A 27,303-nucleotide genomic window follows, 5' to 3' on the forward strand; every position below is an offset into this window, starting at 1 on the left:
AACGACAGAGAGGGGGCTGCAGAAAGCCGTGTTGCTCACAACGCGAGAGAGGGTTGCGAACAGGGTTTTGATGCTAAAGTGTTCGGGTGAGTAACCTTAGCCTAAATAAAAAAGAGAGCTTGCTTCTGTGATCGCTAAGTTTGACATGTATTATGTTTAGTTAACCAAACTGAATCGGTATCCCGTAGGAACGTTCCGACGAGGAAAGGAGAGGAGGCAGGGAGTTAGCAACTCGCACTGAAAAGGTATTGCTTTTGTTCCGGTTATTTGCACTGTGTATTGGGGCAATGTTTGTATCATAATTTGTTAGAAATATAGGCAACGTGTCATGGTTTCCACAGAGGGATGCAACCACAGGGGGTGAAAGACAGCCATATATCCTGAGACGTGTAATCGGGGTGAGCGGTGAGGAGGTCATCACCTAAAAGTGGCGTATGCGTTGGGCCTTTACCTACCAATCCATCCCTTGATGCAGAGTTCCTAGCAGGGAGGAATGGGGTCCCGTTTTTATAGGGATCGAACCCCCTACCTCCCAGTCTTAGGGCGGACACTCTAACCACAATGCCACTGAGCTGGTCTTCTCTGTAATGTGTTGTTGTCTTGTGCATTTAAGCCAAGGTATTTGTGTAGGTTATTGGTATGGCATATACCTAAGGGTTTGATGGGGTAGACCAGAGGGTATCCGTTCGTCTCACACCAGCTGACGGGGAAGATGTCCAGAGAGTCCACGTGAACGATGACCTCCGCCATGGGCTGTTTCAGCCCTGGAGAAAACACAGAGACAGACATTCAGTTAGGGTTACCCTAAGCCATGGGCTGTTTCAGCCCTGGAGAAAACACAGAGACAGACATTCAGTTAGGGTTACCCTAAGCCATGGGCTGTTTCAGCCCTGGAGAAAACACAGAGGCAGACATTCAGTTCGGACTTAAATCAGTGGTTCTCAAACCTTTTCATGTCAAGGAAGTTGTGTGTGTATTTGTGTATGGGGGGGGGGGGGGGGGGAGGGCGCTACTGCATGCCGAATTGAAGTGGACTCGGCTTTTTTTTTTTCTCCCTGGAAATAAAAACGTCTGGGTTTCCGAGGCTATAGTGTAGCAGAGAGGACAGAACAAAAAAGCCGGGTTTATGTTCTTCTCACCTTCTAGGCCGAGCCAAATGTGTTGACCTTTGACCCTGGTCACCGTTGCCACGTGAACGTTCTCGGGTGACAGCGGGTTGACCGCCTCCAGTTTCATGGCCTCTCTGAAGCCGTGCTCGCATTCCTCCTGTCCAGGAAAACAACACAACAACACACACTTATCAGAACCAGCAGGCGGTCTCACATCACTCCAACCCTGGCCTCCCTGCACTGGCTTCCTGTGAATTCCAGGGTCCAGTTTAAGGTGCTGGTGCTCACTTTTAGAGCTATGCACTTTAGAGCTAGGCCCCGGGTTATCTGACTGACCTGGTGCCACGTTATGTGCCCAGAAGGGCCCTTAGGGCTGATTCATACTCCTATTTTACAGCTGTTTCGGCGCTGTAGTGTCGAAATGATTTCGGCTCGTCAGAAATTTTCAGTAGCACCGAAGAGCCGAGCCAAATGACGTCACATTGTAGGCTCTACAGAGCCAAATGACGTCACATTGTAGGCTCTACAGAGCCAAATGACGTGACATTGTAGGCTCTACAGACCCAAATGACGTCACATTGTAGGCTCTACAGAACCAAATGACGTCACATTGTAGGCTCTACAGAGCCAAATGACGTCACATTGTAGGCTCTACAGAACCAAATGACGTCACATTGTACAGAGCCAAATGACGTCACATTGTAGGCTCTACAGAGCAGAACCGACTTTTATTCTGCTCTAAAAAAGGAGTATGAATCGGCCATTAGGTCTGCAGAACAGGGTCTGTTAGACCCACCCTCCACTAAATTAAAAACCAAAGGTGACAAAGCATTTCAGGCTGTAGCAGCCACCAGACTTTGGAATGCTCTTCCACTAGCCCTGAGACTTGCACCCTCTGTGGACATTTTTTTTAAACAGCCTTAATATAAAACGTTCCTCAAGGATTTGTGAATTGTCACATATTTCAGCAGGTCACCAATTTCACCATAACACCACCATGCTGGAGTGTGAGTCAGCAAGTGGCCGAGATTTGGGGTATTGGAATTTGCCATTTGCACCCATCCTGAGGAATGGGTGCCCAGAGTGCCCAAAAAGAGTAAAAGAAACACAAACAAGCCAACTCCATACCCACTTCTAACCCATTTTGGGCGGGAACCCCTTTTGGTGTTTCAAGCATTCTGTTATACTTTAGCTATTGGAAAATAGCAGATCTACAAGCTGTAGGTCTGATATTTTTGAAAAATCTTAAAAATGCGGCACAAATCTTTGAATAGGTATATATTCTTTCAGAGCGAACGTTATTTTTATTTCGACGTCAGGCCTAATTGCCGGTAATGTTGACAACAGCAATGAAAACATTCCGTCAGACGGCTGAATGTGTCGAGTTATGTCTTATATAGTTAGTAGATCATTAAAGATAACACGACTTATTCTACAGTGTTAACACGACGAGGCAATGAAAGTTAATTAGCTGCCCACATATTTCTAGTTTCTACAGGCAGTCAGCCAGCCAGCCAGCGAGACATGCAGTCATCATCACCAGTGGAAACGAGGGGTTGCAATGTATTTATTAATAGCCATGTTGGTAAAACTCTAATTTCCTGCATGTACTTGTTAATGATAGGCAATACAAAATAAATCAAATAAAATTAATGCTGGTTAACTTAGGTTAAGTAGTTGCACACAGAAAGATTGGGTAAGACTTAGTATTCAGGCTAAATACAAAAAAGCTTTATATAACCACATTTATTTTATACGGCATTATAACACCTAGAGGATTTACAGAGGATTTGCCCAGAAGCACGCCCAGCAGTCTGCAGTGCAGACTGCAGTGTCTCCTTCAAATGACTCCTTCACTCTCACTGTGCAGCGCGCGCACACACACACACACACACACACACACACACACACACACACACACACACACACACACACACACACACACACACACACACACACACAGTACCCAGACAAACGCGACAAGAGGCGTCTCTTCCTGGGTTTTAACCTGGATCCAATGTAGTTATTATTTATAGTTGATCTTTTTTTCTTTTATAATACTTTTGTTGTTGTTGTAGAAACTCTAACGTATACCCACCCACGACCCACCCACCCACCTGCCAGCCCTGAGGGGAGAATTTACTTTTCATTGGTTCAATATTTATTTAAAAACACTGACACACTTATCCACTTTCAACTTTTTGCAAAAAACTAAATATTTGCAGATGTCCAAGCGCAAACGCACCGCGCCAAATTATACGCCTGTAAGATTGGCTGTTTTTGCGACAGCATGACGAAGTCGGGCACTGATTTACAATTTAAGGAGGGGGGGGGGGGGGAATTACCATAATAACAAATATGGAGATACAAGGTTTCTGTTGTGTGACTCACCGTGGGGAAGCAGTGCTGTGGAGCTGCCTCTGCCTCGCACTGTTTCAGGTAGTCGGCCCAGTCAAAGTCCTGGCCCTGGAACCCTGGGAGGAACATGGGACAATACAATACTTAGTTTAAACAGTCAAAGTCCTGTCCCTGGGACCCTGGGAGGAGGAGGGAACAACACAATACTTAGTTTAAACAGTCGCAGTCCTGACCCTGGAACCCTGGGAGGAACATGGGACAATACAATACTTAGTTTAAACAGTCACAGTCCTGGCCCTGGAACCCTGGGAGGAGGAGGGAACAACACAATACTTAGTTTAAACCAGACCTGGGCATTGTATGGCCCACGGGCCAGATACGGCCCGCTGGCTGACTCTGACCGGCCCGCGAAAGATTACTTGATAATTAGAAAATAAAACCTACTTTCATTACCATATGGGTGGACTAAAACTGCATTGCTTTTATTTTGAAGCCCATGTATTCTCACACTGCACGCAATCTGCACATCAAATGTGCACGTGAATTGCGTGTGATTGAGAACCTGTCTTCCTTCCTTCACCCCCCCCTCATATGCGAAGATTTCGGCTTTTTGGATTTATTGGTGACAACAGCATCGGTGAATGCAAGCCATGAAGCCCAGCTAAGCATGCAGCTCCACAACACGGTAGGGCAGGCGCATGATTACCAAACTTCCTCGCAGGAGGACAAGTTAAATCCCATTATGCTTTATTGCTTTATTTAACCTGCCTTGCCAATAAAGTTAACTTAAAATATGTGTTGCTGCATCGTAAGGCGGTGTTGCGCCCCGAATGTGGCATGCTTCTGAAGTTCAGAACGGTTGGTTGGGCGATGCGCCGTGAGCTTGTGGATCGTCTGTTTTAGCACGCGAGTCGACACCGTTGAACCAAAAGTAAATCTGGCAGAACATGCACACATCAATGCCTGCCAGGCGGTGCCAAGTCTCAACAATATCATCACTGATTGGCTTGTTATTGTGTTTTCAGAACGTTGTTGTTTAATGGTTGTGAGTGACTCAACAGTTCTCAGCTCACGCTGATAAAAGGCTAAGCAGCGTGCCATGTGGGTTGTGAAAGTGGCACCACACACACACACCTGGAGGGGGGCTAAGGGGGACCCCGTTCTTGAGGCACCACTGGGCGGGGAAGATCCCCGGGCTGTCCCTGTGGCACAGGAAGCTCCGCCCCCCGCCGCCGCCCTGGGACTCCTCACAGAGGTCACAGAGGTCGTCCATCCTCACCAGGAAGAAGTGCTCGTCGAACACCTGGAAACAAAGATGGCGGATTTAGAAATATACACGCCGTCTCAACTGTGGCAGTTTTCTGTCGCTATAGATCTCACGAGAGTGTGCTGCTCGGACAAATAAATAAATCAGGTCAAATATTTAGTTCAGTGACCATGGGTGCATACTTAGTTTAGACTAGTCATTGGTTAGACATGGGTTAGACAAGGTTAGGTTTAGGTGTGCTGCCCCGTGGGAGGTTAGGTTTAGGGTGAGGGTTTGCGATAGGTTGTAGTTGTAGGACTTATGACTGGTCTAACCAGTGACTAGTCTAAACCAAAAACTGTCTAAACTAAGTACTGACCATGGGGCTGAAGAATGGTTCAGAAGCTGTGTCCATGTTCACTTCTCCCATTGGAAATAATAGACTCAAACCTAATTCCAGAGATCTTTCTTTTGTGTGTGTGTGTGTGTGTGTGTGTGTGTGTGTGTGTGTGTGTGTGCGTGTGCTTGATTGTGAGTGTGAGTGTGTGCGTGTGTGTGTGCGCTTGAGTGTGAGTGTGTGAGTGTGAGTGTGTTGGGAAGGAGGCAGCGTGAGGTCAACTGGTCAACGTCCATTCATTCTCCATTGGTTCAACAGGGTGACCTATAGCTGGCCCTCTGGTCGCCCACCATCTGGTTCAACCTCGTCACGGTAGAAAAGCAGCAACACAAGCTTTCCTTCCACACACGTTTCAGGTGTTCAGAAGAGTCTGAGAAATCTGCTGGCCTTTGGTTGAAACTTTTAACTTCTTGAAATTATTAAAAAAGCAAGGCTTTTGCACACCCAACGAGCGGCAGGTGCGTAGGAGAGGGACAACCAAACTGTGCCCGACGTCGTAAAAAAGAACAAATGCCCGCACACTGTCTTCAAATGCAGTGGAAAACTTTAATAGGGAAACGGCATCGTTTCGGCCTATATGCGGCCTTCATCAGGCTATCTTTATGAAGATAGTCTCTTTATGAAGATAGCCTCTTTATGAAGATAGCCTCCATATGAAGATAGCCTCTTTATGAAGATAGCCTCCATATGAAGATAGCCTCCATATGAAGATAGCCTCCATATGAAGATAGCCTCCATATGAAGATAGTAGCCTCTTTATGAAGATAGTAGCCTCTTTATGAAGATAGCCTCCATATAAAGATAGCCTGATGAAGGCAGCATAGGCCAAAACCTTGATGTTTCCCCTATTAAAGTTTTTCGTCAGACGGTTACCTTGGTGACCGTTGCAGGACGGATGGAGATGGCTGCAGCGGGGTCAACGGCCTCCAGTTTCATCCCTTCCTTAAAAGAGTGAGAGGCCATGGCAGGTTGCTCCTGACACACGCACACGCACACACACACACACACACACACACACACACACACACACACACACACACACACACACACACACACACACACACACACACACACACACACACACACACACACACACACACACACACACGGATTAAAGCATAATAATATCTTTATCCTTTTGTCCTTGTGAAACTGTGTGCAAGGAGAAACACATTGTTTCCTAACCAAATAACACTATATGGTATACTTATGATTTTGGGGTTCCTTTTGGTACAAAAACTACTACTACTGAGAACTACTGATTTAGAAGGCATTTGTATAATGGGGTCTTAATGGAGTATTTAACGGGTCATTCATTGGTCAATAGGAGAGAGACTCTGAGAGTCATCACATGATTGGCTCAGGAATGCAACAAAAACAAAATAAGTTCAATTAATTCAAGGCTTCATGAGGTGTGAAATTGATAGACAATAAGTCATGTTTTGGGTGAACTACTCCTTTACTGAGTGATGAGAACAAAGGATGCGAGTGTGTTCTGCTACACTTTAACCATTATTTTAAACTCTAGCTGTTGAAAAATAGCAGATCTACAAGCTCGTAGGTCTGCTATTTTTGAAACATCGTGAAAATGTGCCTGAAATCATTGAATATATATTCTTTCAGAGCGAGTTTTTAACTCAAATCTTTGCTTATACTGAGGGTCCCTGGAACTACATATTTTCAGATGGGGGTCGTTGGCCAATGTCATATATATTTGGGGTCCTTGACATGAATATGTTTGAGAACGACTGACATAGAAACATGTTTTTTTTTCAGAAAACTGTCAGGATTTAGAAGACAGTTTTTAAATGTGTTAAATGCGTTAATGAGTGTGTTCTCTGATACCTTGCTGAACTCCTCAGTGAGGGCGGCGTCTTGAGGCAGATCCTGGATCCTCTGTCTGACCTCCTCCCACTCTGCCTCTGTCCTCAACGGCACCACGTCTGGAAAAAACACACACACATCAGCCAAAAAACGGAAAAGAACAATCGGCTTACTGAATAATAATAATATTCATGATTCGCTGAGTTTTTGGCGTCGTTTCAATATCGATGCCGTCAGGCGACTCAGGCAGAAACCTTTGCGCCTCCATATTTCAAACCTTTGTTTGTTTGTTTGTTTTTTCCATAAATTAATACCACACATTAATATAGTGCCTTTATCCAAGGCGCTTTACATAGATTGTGCATTACATTCACCTATTCATACACACATTCATACACCGATTGCAGCGGAAGCCATGCAAGGTACCAACCAGCAAATCGGGAGCAATTTGGGGTTCAGTGTCTTGCCCAAGGACACTTCGACATGTAGACAGGAGGAGCCGGGATTTGAACCGCCGACCCACGGATCAATGGACGACCTGCTCTATCTCTTGAGCCACAGTCGCCCCGCAATGTATGCTATTTTCTTGTGACACTGTAGTAGTATGACGATATACAAGGTCGCGCAACACGTTGAGAGGTTGTAGGTCTGCACATTTTGCCATATAGATTTAAAGTGTGTCTTTGTGTTTTATTACTACACACGTTCTCTTTTGGAGTCAAGACCACAATTTCGTTTTCTAATGCGTTTGCCAAACCGCAGAGGTTACATTCTGAATCTCAAAGAGATGACCCCCCCTCGGAAAACAACAAGCAAGCTATTCTGGTGCAGAATCAATCTAAGGTACACGCTGACCAGACAATACACTCCCTCACTGCATTCCATCTTTTCCAACACCCACCCCCCTTATCTTCAAGCACTCAAAAAAAAGAAACTGCTTTTTACAAAATAATCAATAGAGTCCCAGTGTCCAAAAAAAGTAATTTAAAAAAGCGACACTGTTGCTGGTAAAGGGGCGAATACACATTCCTCCTGTCAGCTAGCTATAGCGAGCAAACCTTATCCAATTATAGCCCAGAAGCTAGTGGATCCTGTCGACATCAAAAGCATCACAATTAGCAGATCCACAAGCTCGAAAAAGGACCTGCTGAGCTCGGCTAATTGGATAAGGTTTTCTCACATATTCCATATTCGTTCAATAACATCTTTTCATTTGTTTAAAACTGTGCTGTCCTCTCATCTGGAGACTACCTGTTCATGTTTACACTAATCATCACTGTAGCAGATCCATGATGCAATGATCCATGTGTTATGTCTACGTTATGTCCATGTTATGTGAAATGTTATTTTGTTGCAGTTTTTGTTTTGTTGTCTTTGTTTTGTTGTTGTTGTTTGTTTCTTGTTTATCTAGGAATTGTATTGTTTTGTTTTGTTTTGTCTGGTTGAATTGTTTGTAAAAAAGTGTCTTTATGTATGAAGTGTATTTAGTGAATTGTGGAGCCCCTTGAAAACGAGATGGTTCATCTCAAGGGATTGTTCCTAATAAAGAATTTCAGACATACTCGCTATAGCTAGCTGACAGGAATGTGTGTTCCTGTTGTAGCAACAACAGAACAGTGGCGCTATTGGTGTTATTTTTGTATTTTAGATAGTCCTTGGTCGGGCACCGGGACTCCTCAAATATTGATTATTTTGTAAAAAAAAAATTGTGTGACGCTGTAGTAGGATCAAGTAAGGCTTTAATTTAACCCATTCTGGGCGGGAAAACCCTTTTGGTGTTTTAAGCATTATGTTATGCTTTAGCTATTGAAAAATAGCAGATCTAGGTCTGCTATTTTTTTTAAATCGTGAAAATGCGGCGCAAATCTTTTGAATATATATTCTTTTAACTCATATCTTTGCTTCTGGTCCTTGACATGAAAATGCTTGAGCACCACTGACATCGTACCTGAGTCGTCCTCAGGTATAAATTAACAAAAAATCACACCTGTGTGAACTGAGTGGTGCAACTCACCTCTTCCCTCTCCCCCTGCCTCTCTCTCTCTCTCTCTCTCTCTCTCTCTCTCTCTCTCTCTCTGTAATTAGCACTAGGCAACAGTGCAACACTATCTCTCTCTCTCTGGCACAACAACGCCACTTTTGCCACCACTGGTACTCATAGTCACATAGCCACACACATAGTCACATAGGTGAACACGGACATTGCTGTTCCTTGGAGTGGTTGCACCACTCAAAAATAAAGTAGAGGGGGGGGGGGGGGTGTCACTGACCTGCGGGTGGCCTGAGGGTGGCGCTGTGCTCCTTGGCCCAGCCGGGCGGGTGGAGGCGTGGGTGGAGGTAGTAGAGCCAGAGGGTGGTGGCGCCGGACGGTGCCGCCGGGGGGGCGGTGGCGTCCTTCTCCCCCGGGGGGGGGAGGAGGAGCCCCTCCTCGGTGCCCAGGAGGCGGAGCTTCAGCCGGCCCCCGGCGTTCTCCTCCACCTGGGCGGCCCAGGCCGCCGCGGGGTCGGTGGCGTCCTGGAGCTCCACGTAGCAGCCGGCGCTCAGCAGCTCCACGGGGTCCGCACCGCGCCGCGGCTAGCATGGGGGGAAAAGTACTCAATTGTCTTACTTAACCCATTTTGGGGCGGGAACACCCTTTTGGTGTTTTAAACATTATGGTATAATTTAGCTATTGAAAAATAGCAGATCTACAAGCTCATAGCTTGTAGGTCTGTTATTTTTGAAAAATCATGAACTTGTGGTGCAAAGCTTTGAATAAATTATATACTCTTTCAGAGCGAACGTTTTTAACTCAAATCTTTGCTTCTGGGGGTGTCCCTGAAACAACACATTTTCAGATGGGGGTCGGCGGCCAAATACATATATGTTTGGGGGTCCTTGACATGAAATATTGAGAACCACTGATACAGAAACATGAGGTTTTCAGAAAAAAATACATATTTTTAAAATGTTGACGTCAAGCCTAAATGGGTTAAGTAAAAGTACCAATACTACTACTACTAGTAAATCTACTTAGTTACTTTACACCACTGCTCTCATCCTGGCGCGACAAGCTAAAGTAAATCAAACAAAGCCCAATTGGCCCAGACTGGGGCTGCAGCGCAGTGTTGATTTTTCGTCGACTACCTTTTTCCACTGACGAAAAACTAAATGTAAACTAAATGAAAACTCAGCTATGACGACTAAAACCATGACTAAATATACTGACAATTAAGTCAACAAATAAAAACTACACTAAAATGTTAGGAAGGGACTAGTGCACAAGAGATCCAGTATAAGTCATTTTACACTTGGTTGCATGCTGAAAATCTGATAGCAGATCTGCTATTTTCAGCAAGTGAAAAAAACAAACAGTTATTACGGCGGCATCAAGGCCCGCCAAGACACATTTTAGGCGACTAAATCAACTGTAGATTTAGTCGACGAAAATCTTATGACATTTAGTCGACTAAAACTAGACTAACACTAGGACATTCCAGGTGACTAAAATGTGACTAAAACTAAATGAAAACTAAAGTCTAAATTTACTGCCAAAAACAACAGTGCTACAGTGAGTGTTTCCAGGGCCTGTGAGCCCCTCACCAGCTCCAGGATCCCTCTCCTCTCCTCTCCTCTCCTCTCCTCTCCTCTCCTCTCCTCTCCTCTCCTCTCCTCTCCTCTCCTCTCCTCTCCTCTCCTCTCCTCTCCTCTCCTCTCCTCTCCTCTCTCTCCCCATATTTGACCCACCACTGTACCTTGTACGAAAATCTCAACGTACCATCTCCCACCTCAAGAAGACAGCAGCACTGGCTGCAGTTCATCTTTAAATGTATTCATTTCAATTATTCACAGTATTTGAAACAGCTTATGATACCATACACTTCTACACATCAACTTAGACATTGCTCACAGGTTTACTTCAATATACCCACATCAGTTGGCAAAAAATAATTTATGTTCAAAGCTCCTTGTGACTGGAACAATCTACCTGTCCATATTCGTTCAATAACATATTTTCATTTGTTGTCTGTCCTCTTATCTTGAGACTACCTGTTCATGTTTTCACTAATCATCACTGTAGCAGATGTGTTATGTCTACGTTATGTCCATGTTATGTGAAATGTTGTTTTGTTGCAGTTTTTGTTTTGTTGTTTTTTGTTGTTGTTGTTTGTTTCTTGTTTATCTAGGAATTGTATTGTTTTGTCTCGTTTTGTTTTGTCTGGTTGAATTGTTTGTAAAAAGTGTCTTTATGTATGAAGTGTATTTAGTGAATTGTGGAGCCCCTTGAAAACGAGATGGTTCATCTCAAGGGATTGTTCCTAATAAAGAATTTCAGACATTCCTCCTCCTCACCATCTCCAGCAGGTTGGCAGGAGCACTGCACTCCTCGGCCAAGACCTTCTCCAGGAGAGACTCCCAGTTCTGCTGTCTCTCTCGCACACCTGGAAGCAGATGTTGCACATACGCACGCACACACAAGCGAGCACACGCGCGCACACACACACACACACACATGCGCACGCACGCACGCACACACGCGCACACACACACACACACACACACACACACACACACACACACACACACACACACAGTCCAACTTTTAGTGCAGATCATGGGATATAGGCCTACGTTTCTTTCTTTCCTTCTTTCTTTCTGAAATTGAAAACTGTTAACTGTTATTTAATATTACAGTCGAAATATTAAATACAGTATACTACAGGCAAATCTGGCGTGTTCATTTTAACTCAAAGTTGAATTAATGCTCCAGATTTTAAACAGTGGTGTAAATGTATATAATTATGTATATAATTATGTTATGAAATCAATATGTGCGTGCGTGTGCATGTGTATGTGTGAGTGCGTGCGTGTGCATGTGTATGTGTGAGTGTGAGTTGCGTGCGTGTGTGTGTGTGTGTGTGTGTGTGTGTGTGTGTGTGTGTGCATGTGTGTGTATGTGTGAGTGCGTGCGTATGTGGCGCTTCACCCTTAGGCCTGTCACAATTATTATGTCAATCTTTTTTTTTAAAGCAATAACAGCAGATCTATAAGCTTTCAACTTCTTCCGCAATTTTGTAAATTATTTGGACAGAAATAATTATAAAAAAACCTTGTGTGCATGCGTGTGCGTGCGACCTGTGGCGCTCTCATGACCTTGCGTGTGTGCGTGTCTGTGTGCGTGTGTGTGTTTTAGACGTATTAACGTCTAAAACACACCCGTTGTAACTGCCATCGTTAATGTAGAGGATGAGAGCAATGCTTGGAAAGCTGCTCCTAACAATGCGTCTGTGCACGTGCGTGTGTGCGCGGCCTCACCCTCGGGCGCCCTCATGACCTTGCCCTCCCGGCGGCTCCAGCCCAGCGGGTGGAGGTCGGCGGTCATGATGTCACACCAGAAGTCGGCGCGGCGGTCGTCGTGGTAACCCTCGTAGCGCAGCAGCAGCAGCTGGCCACAGGTGGTGATGATGGACGCCACCCAGTAGGAGGCGCCGCGCTCCACGCACACCTCCAGCTTCATGCCCGGAGACAGGCCCGTCTGGAGGCCCTGGTCCACCTGAACACACACACACACACACACACACACACACACACACACACACACACACACACACACACACACACACACGGTGGAGGAGAGCACATTATGGTACCTTTACTCAAGGGATGTACTTAAAGGAGAATTCCATACTAGAAGGCTTTCTTATACCTTTCTTTGTAGTTGTTACGTCCCCACCAAAGAGGTCCAGGTGTTTTCTTGTGCAAAAGCTCCCTATTGGCTATTTTCCCTACCATAAGCCCTCAATGAATTGCATTGAATGGAATGGGAATTGAATGGGGCTATGGGGTGTTGTGCTAATTCGCTTATTTCCATCGAAATAAGTAGTAAAGCGTGCCGCTTGGGATATTATTTACATTATGAATAGAGAGGATATATACAACAACAAAAAAAAGATTAAGTGATGGAAATAAGCGAATTAGCACAACACCCCATAGCCACGTTCAATTCCCATGCAATTCAATGCAATTCATTGAGGGCTTATGGTATAGGGGAAATAGCCAATAAGGAGCTTTTGCACAAAATAACACCTGGACCTCTTTGGTGGGGACGTAACAACTACAAAGAAAGGTAAGAAAGCCTTCTAGTATGGAATCTCCTTTAAAGTAGCTACAAGCAATATCTCAACATTTGTATCACCTTTTTCTTGAGGGGCGCTAGCCACTCCTATATGCAGGTTAATGGTTGTTTTTAGTTCAATGTTTGTTTTAAAAACGCCATTGACAATGAAGAGAGTTTAATGTTTGTTTTAAAAACGACAATGAAGAGAGTTTAATGTTTGTTTTAAAAACGACAATGAAGAGAGTTTAATGTTTGTTTTAAAAACGACAATGAAGAGAGTTTAATGTTTTTTCGTCATAGTTTCAGTCGACTCACGTGTTTGAAGGCGTGATGGGGAACAGACACGGCCCCGCTCTCCTCCAGATAGTCGTCCCAGTTGAAATCACACGCATCCTGACCCATGTCCCCGTCTGAGAACGCACACGCACACGCGCACGCGCACACACACACACACACACACACACACACACACACACACACACACACACACACACACACACACACACACACACACACACACACACACACACACACACACACACACACACACACACACACACACACACATTTGAATGCTTAACACACAGAGGGAAAAGAAGGAAAAAAAAATATATATATAGCACATTGTTGACATACTATTACTTGACACTACTAGACAGGATGTTTGTTTTGGGTTTTTTAAGCCACCTAGGGATAAATGAAACAACGCCTTCTCCAGACAGACAGACTGCCCATAGTAGCTAAGACAGAACAGTATTTAGCCAGCTTTTTTGCATTTGTTTTTAGCAATCCACACGCACACGCACACGCACACGCACACGCACACAAACACACACACACACACAAACACACACACACACACAGTGTTAGTCAATAACTGACCCGCTTGACCTTGGACCTGACGGACCATCAGATAGCCCCTGTGTGTCAGATATTGAGTTGAGAGGTCAACTCAGACATACAGTACACACACAGCCTGATCCTTACATCATCACGTTTCTAAACTTTTCAGGATTCAAATAAATAAATAAACGCCAAAAGTAGCAGATCGACAAGCTCGAAACGCGTCACTACTTTTTCATGCTTTTGGGTGACTGCAGTACGGCTTATAGCGCCACCTAGCTGCCAACTGGCCCTGTGTGACTCTGTACTAGGGCTTTATGTGACTCTGTAGTAGGGCTTTAATCTGTAGTAGGGCTTTACACTGTAGTAGGGCTTCCATTTCTAGTGATTTTTACTAGTTGACTATAGTTGCCTAGTTTACTATGTGACTATAGTCGACTAGTTGTTTAACTAGGCCTACCTATTACGTGAAAAAAAGGGGGGGGGGGGGGGGGTTAATAATAGTTGTACATTTACATTTAAAAACTGTGTACATTGGTGACTATAAATATAATCTAGCATTCTAGCTGATTTTGAGGCCTACAAAAACGGGGAGAAAAAATAAATAAAATAAAAACTTTTTTTTCTCCTTTTTTTTCTTATCAACTAGTCAACTACCACAACAAGGTCGACTAGTGGATTTACCAGTCGACTAGTTGAATAGTCGACTAGTTGAATAGTCGACTAGTTGAATAGTCGACTAGTTGAATAGTCGACTATAGTTGAATAGTCGACTAGTTGAATAGTCGACTAGTTGAATAGTCGACTATAGTTGAATAGTCGACTAGTTGAATAGTCGACTAGTTGAATAGTCGACTATAGTTGAATAGTCGACTAGTTGCTTAAAGCCCTACTCTGTGTATGATCATGTAGTAGCCGTTGCGAGGGAGGGGGGGACAACAAACACAGAAACTCTCTATGCAGATAAGAGCTTTCTGCCCTACGTTATTAAATGTATATCTTACCAGACTCCAGTGACTCCTGTTTCATATTGGCACCCCCTCCCCCTCTAACGGTTCGGCCACGCCTGGAAGCTCTGAGGGAGGAACAAGGGAGAAAGGTAGATTATTTTCTAGGGAAGATAAGTGAACAATTGATGCAACAACCAACCCTCTTGCAGCAGGCAACACTTGACAGGAGAACTACAGTAATAACATTTTGGGCGGAACCCTTTTTGGTGTTTTAAGCATTATGTTATGCTTTAGCTATTTCAAAATAGCAGATCTACAAGCTCATAGTGCGGCACTCGGTGCCGCGCTATGAGCTTGTAGATCTGCTATTTTTGAAAGAATCCTGAAAATGTGGCACAATCCTTTGAATATATATTCTTACATTCGTACATTTCTAACACATATCTTTGTTTCTGGAAGGTCCCTGGAACAACATGTGTTCAGACGGGGGTCGGCGGCCAATTATATATATTTTTGGGGTTCCTTGAATGTTTGAGAACCACTGACATAGAAAATGGGTTTTTCAGAAAACTGTCAGGATTCAGAAGGCATTTGTTCGTCCTCAGGTCTAAATGGGCTAAACACAGAAGAGAGAAATGTACGTTTTCTTTCCATCACTAGGGACAGTTTGACAGAAGACACTATACTAGTAAAACTCTGTTTCAGAAGACACTATACTAGTGAAACTCTGTTTCAGAAGACACTATACTGGTGAAACTCTGTTTCACTATAGTGAAACTCTGTTTCAGAAGACACTATACTAGTGAAACTCTGTTTCAGAAGACACTATACTAGTGAAACTCACTATACTAGTGAAACTTTGTTTCACATTGTTAAGGGACTCTTCCCAATTTGGACAAGAAAACAAGAAAACGAAGGCAAAGAAATAAACTCAAATTGAATTGAATTTGATACATTCCCAAGTTTTTTTTTTACAAATGAAAGATGTTTAATAGATCTCGTCTCGTCTGAAACACGAAATGAATATGAACGTTCAATCATTATTATTTATTATGAAGCCATACCAAATTCCCAAAGCAAAATTCTGTCTGCTCTTTTTTTAAATAAACGTAATCTTAACCCATTTAGACCTAGAAGTTTGATTCTACAAATGTCTTCAACATCCTGACAGTTTTCTGAAAAACCTCATGTTTCTATATTAGTGGTTCTCAAACTATTTCATGTCAAGGACCCCAGTCATTTTATGAAATTGGCCACCGACCCCGATCTGAAAATATGTTGTTCCAGGGACTCCCCAGAAGCAAGGTTTTGAGTTAAAAAACGTTCACTCTGAAAGAATATATATTTAAAGATTTGCACCACATTTTCGGGATTAAAAAGAAATAGCAGACCTACAAGCTCGTAGCTATGAGCTTGTAGATTTGCTATTTTTCAATAGCTACGGTATAACATAATCCTTAAACCACCAAATAATCCCGCCCATTTTGGGCGGGAACCCCTTTTGGTGTTAGCATCATGTCATGCTTTAGCTATTGAAAAATAGCAGATCTACAAGCTCATAGCGCGCCACCGAGTGGCGTGCTACGAGCTTGTAGGTCTGCTATTTTTGAAAAATCGAAGAACGACTGACATAGAAACATAGCTTTTTTCAGAAAACTGTCAGGATGTAGAAGACATTTGTAGAATCTGATCTCAGGTCAGAATGGTTTAACAGCCCAAGAGATAAAAGCTGCCACCCATGGCATTAATATTCTAACCAAACCCTCCGTTCCCGGACTTGAATCAATAGAGAAGATGTGAAGCAGTGAATACAATGAGAAAATGGCACGGCGCGTTATATCCATCATTCATTAGAGGCAACATTTACCACCAGAGTGAGTGAGTAATTAGACCATGTTAATATCTGCAACGTGTTGTTTTTGGCAGCAGATTTTTATTTTAGTTTTAATCATAGTCTCTTGAATAGTTTCATAAGATTTAAGTGGACTAAATCAACTGTAGATTTAGTCGACTAAAATGTGTTTTGGTGGGCGTTGATGTCGCTGTAATGACAATTTTTTTCACTTGCTGAAAATAGCCGATCTACAAGCTTAAAACTCGTCGCTGAGCTTGTAGATCGGCTATCTTCAGCATGCAACTAATTGTACAATGACTTATCGTGGATCTCTTGTCCACTAGTCCCTTCCTAACATTTTAGTTTTTATTTGTTGACGAAATTGTCAGTATATTTAATCTCACTTTTAGTCATCATAGCTTAGTTTTCATTTAGTTTCCATTTAGTTTTCGACAGTGGAAAAAGTTTTAGTTGATGAAAACAACACTGCCCGCAGCCATCATTTTTAACACATTAAGACCCGAGGCGGATTCTACAGTTTTCTGAAAAACCTACGATGCTAATAATTGTTGTCGATCAGAAATCTCTTACTACAGTAAGTCCACATTTTAACTTCGTAAATGAACACCCTACTTCATACTATAGCATCACACAGAACAGTATCAAAAGGAGAAGATCTACAAGCTCCAAGTGCAGTGCAAAGCGGCACGTCTCAAGCTTGTGGATCTGCTTTTTGATGCTTTTGTGAATTGACCGTTTTGGACCGGTTTCCACCTGGGTCGTTTGTCAGAATTGAGAATTGTCACCAATACATAGGTTTTAACCCATTTTGACCTGAGATCAGATTCTAAAAATGTCTTCTACATCTAACATCCTGATAGTTTTCTGAAAAAGCTATGTTTCTATGTCAGTCGTTTTTTTTTAAATAGCAGACCAACAAGCCACTCGGTGGCGCGCTATGAGCTTGTAGATCTGCTATTTTTCAATACCTAAAGCATAACGTAATGCTAACACCAAAAGGGGTTCCCGCCCCAAATTGGGTTAATAAATCCTAAATCCCCCATTATCAGCCTATTCATGGTTGTTAAAACACCCCAGGAATTACACAAAACGTACCACACTTGGTCAAAATGCAAGTCAGGAGTTCTCAAGTCTAGTTTGTGTCATTTAGGTCCATTGTGCCATATAATAACTACGTTCCATATGCATGAGACTGGGGGTATTATGGCCCAGTGGACCTAAATGACAATTACGTGAGAATGGCAACAGAATCTGAATAAGTGTGGTAAGTCTTGCAGATTTGTCCTTGACTGCCCATATTTGACCCACCACTGTACCTTGTACGAAAATCTCAATTTACCATGCATCTCCCACCTCAAGAAGACAGCAGCACTGGCTGCAGTTCATCTTTAAATGTATTCATTGAAACAGCTTATGATACCATACACTTCTACACATCAACTTAGACATTGCTCACAGGTTTACTTCAATATACCCACATCAGTTGGCAAAAAATCATTTATGTTCAAAGCTCCTTGTGACTGGAACAATCTACCTGTCCATATTCGTTCAATAACATATTTTCATTTGTTTAAAACTGTGCTGTCCTCTCATCTTGAGACTACCTGTTCATGTTTTCACTAATCATCACTGTAGCAGATCCATGATGCAATGATCCATGTGTTATGTCTACGTTATGTCCATGTTATGTGAAATGTTGTTTTATTGCAGTTTTTGTTTTGTTGTTGTTTGTTTCTTGTTTATCTAGGAATTGTATTGTTTTGTCTTGTTTTGTCTGGTTGAATTGTTTGTAAAAAAGTGTCTTTATGTATGAAGTGTATTTTGTGAATCTCAAGGGATTGTTCCTAATAAAGAATTTCAGACTTCAATAACACTCAGGAATTTACTATATCGCTGTAATGGACAAAGATATCAAAATAAATACCGTTTGAGGAATAATTCAATCCTATAAGTGTGACAATGGCTGTCAAAGGCTGACACACGCATGTTTCGGAAAATCTCTCTTTATGGAGGGCAAGTTAAACCCCAATCAACAAAAGAAAATGGTCAAGTAATCAGTGCAAAATAATCACACCTGTGTGAAGTCAAGTGAGGGGCGCTCGTATCATCCTACAATCATTATGACATAACATGTCTATTTGCTCAGACACTATGACGTAGAATTCTCCATTCAATGTCAATGGGAATTTAATGTCTGTGTAGTACGGAAATCTACACTAATAGCTGAATATAGGAGGGGCCTCAAAAATAAAAGATGAATAAAATAAAGACAAGATGTTTATCGTCACCGTATTGAAAATACAACATGTGCAGTTTAGTGCAAAGACTACTAGGATGCCAGATAAACAACACCAAAACCTGGCATCTGTCTGGTGTCTAAACAGATCACCACACCAATGAAGCCATGGAACAAACTAACGCAACGAGAGAGAGAGAGAGAGAGAGAGAGAGAGAGAGAGAGAGAGAGAGAGAGAGAGAGAGAGAGAGAGAGAGGGCGTGTATAATAGTGAAGAGGGCCAGAGCGATGGGAGATGATGACAATAGTGATGAGCGTGGTGTATGGGGATGCCGAGGGGAGCTGCTCTGTCACGGCACCTCCATTCAGCTGGCCTGTCAAGGCCTTTTGTCACATCTGACGTCTCCATTAAAGACGGGCCGCTGTCACACACACACCCTTATGACCACCGGCCGGCCGCCGCGACCCCCACGCTCCTCTGGGGATCACCCTCGACCCCGAGACTCCCCGCCTCCGTCGCCCCCTGACTCCGTCGCCCCCTGACTCCGTCTCTTCCTTTTCTCCATTTCGTATTAAACAAAAACAGTTAAAACATCCACTCGCACGGAAAAGTGTATTGCTTGTGAGGGCATCAGTGATTTTATTAATGTCATTTTCGCAATTTCATTCAAGTTTTTACAGTGAAAACTGAAGTCGCAAGATCTGATCTACAAGCTCACACAATGCACCGCAAACTTGGAATTCGGCTATTTTGAGGTGCATGACACTATGGCCCAAGCCACATCCTGCATGCTGCAACTCCTTGCAACTATACTCGCAACTCCTTGCAACAAAACAAATCACACCGATGCATGGAGTTGCATGGAGACCTTCTGGTGTGGCTTTACTCTTTAGTATATAAAGTTGTTGTTTAACTCTAATTTCAACCCCTAAAGCTAACCTCTAAATGTCTTGTTGTAAACACATCTCTGAAAAATATTTTAACATGTTCTTCCTTGTGAGGACCAGTTAAATGGTCCTCCCAACTATGTCAAATTTATCATATTCTACTATACTTCTGGGGACATCTGCTCCTCTCATTGTGTTGTGTGTGTGCGTGTGCGTGTTGGGGGGTGGGGGGGGGGGGGGGGGTCAGACTCCCAAACATAAGCGTCGATGAAAAGAGCAACTTGGAGGCATTTCCAGAGGCCCTCCAGGTTGGGAGGGATGTTGTATTAGTATAACAACACATTGATCCTTATCTTCAGGCCAATATTATACATTTTAACCACCACACAACTTTGGAGTTGTGTCTACAATCTACCAACAACACTTTTGTTACTATCTGCTTGGATACAATTCCAACAGCATAACTATTGATATTTAGAGGCAGGGTTAAGTGATATGTTTTGGTTAAAAAGGATTAACAAACCCAAAACAAATACATTTTCAGTAGTAGTTTGTTCGGCACACACACGTCATTCCGGGGTATGTATTGAGACCTTTCTTTTGAAATTTCTGGCAATGAGCTTTGGAGATTTCCTGGAATACTTCTTGCTGCATAAGCTGTCTGCTATTGCTCCACTGACTGCACAGAACAGAGGCTACACACACACACACACACACAGTCTCTCACGCACGCACGCACGCACACGCACACGCACACGCACACACACACACACACACACACACACACACACACACACACACACACACACACACACACACACACACACACACACAAGACACAACTTCCCTCTTTCATAGAATGGGTTCACACACAACACAAGCCACAGCTTCTTCCATCAGCTCTCCTCTCTGTCTCTCTGCATCACCAGCTAGACTATAGTAGCTGCAATGATGGAACTTGAAAAAGAAGGGCTACCTACTATCATCTATGTCGGGGGTGGAAAGTGGAAACCTCATATATGTCCATATAACGGAATACTTTTCAGGATTCAAAAACATTACGCAGATAAGCTTTTGTGATGCTGTAGTGTGATCAAGTAGGCACAGGCGTTCATTTACAAACACACTAATGTGAGGTTTCAACGTTATGTGTGCGAATCACAAATATCACGTCTCACCTATCTATACTGGATCTCACACACATTTTGACCTGATGGTCAAGATTCAATTTATCCCCCGAGCGAGCAGGCTGGCTCTGAAAAATGCAGCACTTTCGCAGGAAACCGGGTTCAACTCACTAACTCAGCATATAATGCTATATAGCCTAGTAGCCAAAAAATTAACCCGGACATGCTGAGTACACCAACGTTTTATGTTAGAAACTTTTAGTATGGGTCCCCAGCATGTAGAAACTGATGTTATAAATGTTTAGTATGGGTCCCCAGCATGTAGAAACTGATGTTGTAAATGTTTAGTATGGGTCCCCAGCATGTAGAAACTGATGTTATAAATGTTTAGTATGGGTCCCCAGCATGTAGAAACTGATGTTATAAATGTTTAGTATGGGTCCCCAGCATGTAGAAACTGATGTTATAAATGTTTAGTATGGGTCCCCAGCATGTAGAAACTGATGTTATAAATGTTTAGTATGGGTCCCCAGCATGTAGAAACTGATGTTATAAATGTTTAGTATGGGTCCCCAGCATGTAGAAACTGCCGGATGCTAACTTGCATATGTTGAGAAGTTTTCATAATTGGCATAATATGTGTCCATACCATTAATACCATTAACAACCTATAGAAGGCAAAATATTCAACATTTCATCATGCTTTATGTAGCATGTGACGTGTCAAACTAGGGGGTTTTCATGATGCTGAATCTATTCCAAGCATTAGTTTTGCAAAGCAAAACACTCATTGGGCTTAAAACGGCCATGCCCATTTGCCCAAATGTGCTGACATCATCAATTTGTGATGACGGCATTGGCCGTTTTTAGCCCAATGAGTGTTTTTGCACACTGCACACTGTGTATATTGGATCACATCGTATTTGGCAAAGCTGCTGAGCATTCACTATTGAACCACATTTTGCACCCGCAGGAAATGCTATATATGATCGAAATGGATGGTGGTTAAGAAGTGCAAACAAGGCAATAGAAGAATAATATTATATCAACTGTACGTTCAGTCATGATTTGACCTGCAGGGGCATTGATAACACAAGAATGCTATAGTTGTATGCATGACGTACAGTAAAAGGTTTTAATGTCACCATTGTAAATGTCGCACGGTTTGAGATTAAGTGACATTTCATAAATGAGCAAACACTATCATGAGTTGTTTCTATTGTTAGAAGCAGCAGCCGGGTTCTTGTACATTGTAATAAATCAAGTATTAATATTAGAGAATGGGCTTCCCGACAACAAAAGGCTGGCAATGGAACTCAACGTCAAACTGCAGTGATTCCACTGCTACTACAAAACCCTGGCATAACTAAATGTGTCCAATGTCAACAGCCAAACCTTTCCCCACCATACGGAACTATACGGATGCTGGGGTTTAAGTGGTCTGGCGGGGACCCCTGGCCGGGGGTCCTTGAGGAGGTTCCCAGCAAAATCGAGAGCTTAAATGGAAATCTGCTTAAAATAATAATAAATAAATTACAATCTTGGGAGCAAAAAAAAACATATTACAGCACAAATCTTGGGTCACATCATGGCACTACATATTTTCAGATGGGGGTTACAGGGGGTCCTGAATCCATGTCAAAAGGTTCAGAACCTGTTCAGAACCTGGTTCAGAACCTGCTGCTGGGCTGGGGTCTCTTTGGCGCGTCAGTGAGAGTGAGTGAAGAGAGTGATGAATTGAACAATGTGGACCCTGTTGTAAACAAGTGTAATGCTTAATTGGGTCGTCCACTCACAGTTAACAGTCTTTGTATTGAGTTTGTGCTTGAAATGTACTGTAATTCTACAAACTGTTAATAAATATTTCAATAAATCAATCAAAAAAGGATGCATGTCGACCGAACTATACTCCGTCCGTACAACGGTGCCGCTCGGTGCCAGCCAGGAGGATCACTCAAGTTGCACAATAGGGGAAGTTGGACCCGAAGAAGAGAACGGGTTGGTTGCTAATATTACAACAAGCCAGTGAGTGTGGAAATGAGTCAATATATGCTCTGGTAAAAAAAAAATGTGTGAATTAAAAAAAAAATATTAAGTTGCACGGTTGGTTGGTTTGGTTATTGTTTTCGAGAGCCGATCCTGCAACCTTCATTGTGTAAGACCATCACATCTAAATTAAATTAAATAGCCTACACAGAAAAGGAATTCATGTAGGCTACACGATCTGTCACGGCTTTCCGCGTAGATTGTTTTCCTTAAAATGACTACACAAAACCGTTGTAGCCAGCTATATTGACGGGCGTCGCTCGATCGCCGGCCCCGGTGCATGGGAGCAAGAAAAGCTCTCTTGCGGAATCTGTTCTTTTCGGTATAAAGCGACAGCTATCAAATCTTATAAATAATAATAACCGCACCGCAGCATTCATATCATTCAGCATGAAGCAGAGATGACGGCCGCGGCTTTGCAGAGAGAGAGAGAGAGAGGGAGAGAGAGAGACTACGTGCATCATGGTCTTAACTTTCAACACTGAGCAAGTGCGATTATATCATTTCATGATCATCATGCGATTATGATGACCACGTCTTATCAAACAGGCCTACATGTGTCCTCCAAAAAGGTGCGCGTTGGTTGGGGGGGGCACAGCCGCATGCGTGTATGTATGCTAAAAGACGCCTCTTGTGATCAAGTCAAGTTAGCGTGTTTCAACGTCACGGCTTGAATAGAGAGAAAGCTAGCGAGCGTTGCGTTATAAGAGACCCGAGAGATCCCGAGTCATCTTTTTTTTCTCTTTTTTTTTTTTAGAGACGGGAAAAAAGCCCAAATAAAAAGCAAATGACCAAACACCTCCACGGATCGCTGGCCCGCGTCGCCCTGCATGTGAATGTTGAGTCGCAGGATGCTCGACTTACCCGTAAAATAGTTTTCCAAGTGTCTTTTCTGGGGTCCGTCGGCTTTCTTTCCGCCTGCTCTGTAGCTCAGTTCAGTTTGCACGACCTCATTCCAATATGGCACAAACCGCCACTGCGCATGTTCTGCCGCCGCCTGGCTGTGTGTGTGTGCGTGTGTGTGTGTGACCGTGTTTGTGTGTGTGTGTGTGTGTGTGTGTGTGTGTGTGTGTGTGTGACTGTGTGTGTGTGTGTGTGTGTGTGTGTGTGTGTGTGTGTGTGTCTTGCAACACGCGCACAACAATAACATTTTATAAATTAGCCCCCAATGCGCGGAGTGTGGAAAATATTGATCGTGTGATTCGTGTCCACTTTCTATTTAGCTATTTATTCCAAAAAAGGGAATGATCAATGATTTGTGTCCCGAATATGAGTCTAGGGGGAGGTTAATTTCCCCCCGTGGATTCAACACTTTGTTAATGTTGAACTAGAATACATTTATTGCAGATGCACTTTCGACAAGTAGGTTACGTTCTCTCTCTGGAGTCTGGACAGAAGTGTAGAAGACTGGAATTCTTATTTCTGTTGTCTTTTAAAGCCGTGGATGGCCAGAGTATAATATTGGCCTATATGGTTTCATTTCATTCACCCGCTATACGTTAACAGCCTAGAAGTAATTTCTAAAAATGAAATGCGAAACGACAATGAATGGGAAAAAAACAATGAATGGACCACCACTTGTATTAAATCGCTTTAAAACAACATCCTAGTGATAATTGTACATGATGCAATGCCATTTCGGCGCTGTCACCGCATGTCTTAAATTAAATAAAATCATGAATCACACAAAGTCGCCGGGCCGGCCGGGTCTATAGGCCTATAGGGTATAGGGAGAAAAGAAATGCAGGACCCCGGATGAAATATTAAACCTATTGCAAAAGCATTTTAGTTTAGTATTAAAACGCTGGAAAACGTTAGCTATAGAGTAGCCTAATCCGTTCCCTGGAACAGGTTTTGTCGCTTTACTTCGACGATGTGTCGGCTAGATGATACTGCTGCTTATAGGCTAATCCCCCCGACAATATCACACAGTGCTTTAGCACATTGTAACAATAGAAACAACATACGAGATAAGAAAGAAATGATCAAGGCTCTGTTCGACTCTATATATTAACAGTCAGCTCGAAGAAAGAAAAACAGAGGCGTCAAGTCCATTTTTATTCAAAGTCCTTAGCTGTGTTATTGAGGTCGAGTCGCGAGGTGGGGTTTTTTTCCTTCCTTAAAATATGTTTTAGATTATAAAACTGGTCGACGGACGGGGCAGGTTTGGTCGAAAACAGTATACGAAAAATAGAGCCAATCGTGGTTTAATTAAGCTTTTCACGAGGTCTACAACTTTAAAACTGCACTGTGCAAAAGAAAAAGAAAAGGGGCTATTTTGCAAAACAGCTATATGAGCTCCCTGTTTCGTTTTCGTTACAACTTAAGGGTTTTTGTTGTGTATCAGTCAAGGCCGGTGCATGACTCCTTCTTGTCTCAATGTTATGTCATAATGTCTGTCACATTATGAATCGCAGTGTGACTGACTGTGTGTACAGGCTACTGACTGATAGTGTGTTTTATTTAGACTGAGGACAGGACACGATCCGTACGCACTGCAGGAATGTCGAGTCGACTCCCTGTGCTCTCTCTCTCTCTCTCTCTCTCACACACACACACACACACACACACACACACACACACACACACACACACACACACACACACACACACACACACACACACACACACACACACACACACACACACACACACACACACACACACACACACACACACACACACACACACACACACACACACACAATAAACGGCAAAGTGCGATTGCAGCACCTGACCCCTAGATGGTAGTAAAGTCAGCCACCTGCCTCACCGTCACCCACCCTGAGCCTCAGCCCCCCCCCCCCCCCCCCCCCCTAATGTATATTGACTGTAGAGGAGCTGAGGAGTGGTTCCCCTAGGCCAGCAATGCCAGTGGGTCAGAATCAGATTCGGTTTTTAATTAGGCCTATTATTATGTTTAGATTCATGTGTAGACTGAGGGAATCAAATAATGTATTAATTATGGCCTTAACAGGGATCACTCAGAGTGATACAGTCTTTTCCTAATGTTTCTGGAAACACTGGAGGCAATGTTTATGTTTTTAATTGACAAGGACTGTCTGGAGTGAAAATAGCCTGATACACAGGCTATCTCTGAGTTGTTGTTTTGTTTTTGTTTTGTTTTTACTGTCTTGTTTTTCCCTGTTGTTTGTATGGACCCATTGTGTCTGAAATAAAGTTTTCAATCAATCAATCAAAAGACCCCCCCCCCCCAACCCAAAACAGAACCTAAAATCTTCATGGATTAAAAACAAATTATAATAATGGTCTAATTGCATTGATATGCCTATACCACAACAAATATAAAATGATAAAATGTAATAAACCAGTATTATATAAGACGCCCTGAGGGCTCTGAAACTACATGGCCGGGGAATGCCTATATGGACCTTTTTTATTGACGTTTTTGGGTAAAAAGAATGTGCTAATTACTAATTAGTAAGGCCAGGTGGGGCCTCGGGCCAGCCCAGGTAGGGCCGGGCCTTATCGGCTGCGCTAATAACTTTAGGGCGGCCCTGTGTAGAGTTTGATGCAGGTATCAGTCAAAAGGGAGACCTAGAAGAGACCGGAAGGACGGCTGGGGTAGGATCAACATATGGAATGTCAGAACAGGTCAGCTCCATATATGGAGATCTAAGGGTTTGAGGTTTGAGGTCAGATGTAGTCATGTAGAGTTTCTGGCCGGCTCCATGTATATGCAGATCTAGGTGATGATCCAGTCTTCTCCTTGTATGGCTATATCCAGTATCCAGGGTTGGATGTTGTCAGTGTCGTGATCTTCATATGGAGCGTGTCAAGAGGCGTGACGGACTGACGGCCATATATGGTGGCATGACGTGTCACGATGTGAGACGGACTGACACCCATTATATGGAGGCGTGACGGACGGACATGACTGACAGGTTTTGCAGATATTCATAGTAATCAGAGTAAGTAATCTGCGACCTATATTGTCGCACTAAATAAATACAATTCCCGGTAGGAAGGAAGGAACACGATAGTCCAACCAGTTCCTTTCCTTTCCCCTCCATGCAGACACCCCAGCTGACCAGGGGGAGGCGCTAGTGTATAGGAAACCAGACGCATACAAGCTCACATTTAGATGTCTGGGGGGGGGTCTACTGATTTAGAAGGCATTTGTAGAATCGGCCTCATATAATGGGTTATTATATGTAGGTGTGCCAAGAAGAACCTAGTAGTTTCTATAAATGGAGTTATAGGGGAGATTATTATTACAATAATTAGGAATGTATGTGTCCGTTCTGTTCTCTAACCCACACTGTGACCCCCTTTCCACCGGTCGGGAACCGGTTAAGTTCAGAAC

The 27,303-nt window shown here is 43.2% G+C and overlaps 1 protein-coding gene across 1 annotated transcript in view; it reads right to left on the reverse strand.

Moving 5' to 3' along the window:
* sfmbt1 (Scm like with four mbt domains 1) overlaps positions 1-23,965 on the reverse strand; it is a 37,467-nt gene extending 13,502 nt beyond the window's left edge. Inside the window, exons 1-12 of the mRNA XM_083772105.1 lie at positions 23,841-23,965; positions 14,879-14,949; positions 13,347-13,441; positions 12,230-12,467; positions 11,267-11,355; positions 9,205-9,508; positions 6,956-7,053; positions 5,984-6,085; positions 4,602-4,770; positions 3,501-3,583; positions 1,140-1,266; positions 651-764 (exon numbers count right to left, since the gene is read on the reverse strand). Of these exons, the coding sequence (XP_083628231.1) occupies positions 651-764; positions 1,140-1,266; positions 3,501-3,583; positions 4,602-4,770; positions 5,984-6,085; positions 6,956-7,053; positions 9,205-9,508; positions 11,267-11,355; positions 12,230-12,467; positions 13,347-13,441; positions 14,879-14,903 (1,444 nt within the window). The 5' untranslated portion in view covers positions 14,904-14,949; positions 23,841-23,965. The remainder of the gene's footprint in view (positions 1-650; positions 765-1,139; positions 1,267-3,500; positions 3,584-4,601; positions 4,771-5,983; positions 6,086-6,955; positions 7,054-9,204; positions 9,509-11,266; positions 11,356-12,229; positions 12,468-13,346; positions 13,442-14,878; positions 14,950-23,840) is intronic.
* Between the last annotated feature and the right edge of the window lie 3,338 nt (positions 23,966-27,303).

The sequence above is a fragment of the Protomyctophum parallelum genome (assembly GCF_964188405.1).
Source record: "Protomyctophum parallelum genome assembly, chromosome: 8".
In the NCBI taxonomy this organism is placed as follows: domain Eukaryota; kingdom Metazoa; phylum Chordata; class Actinopteri; order Myctophiformes; family Myctophidae; genus Protomyctophum; species Protomyctophum parallelum.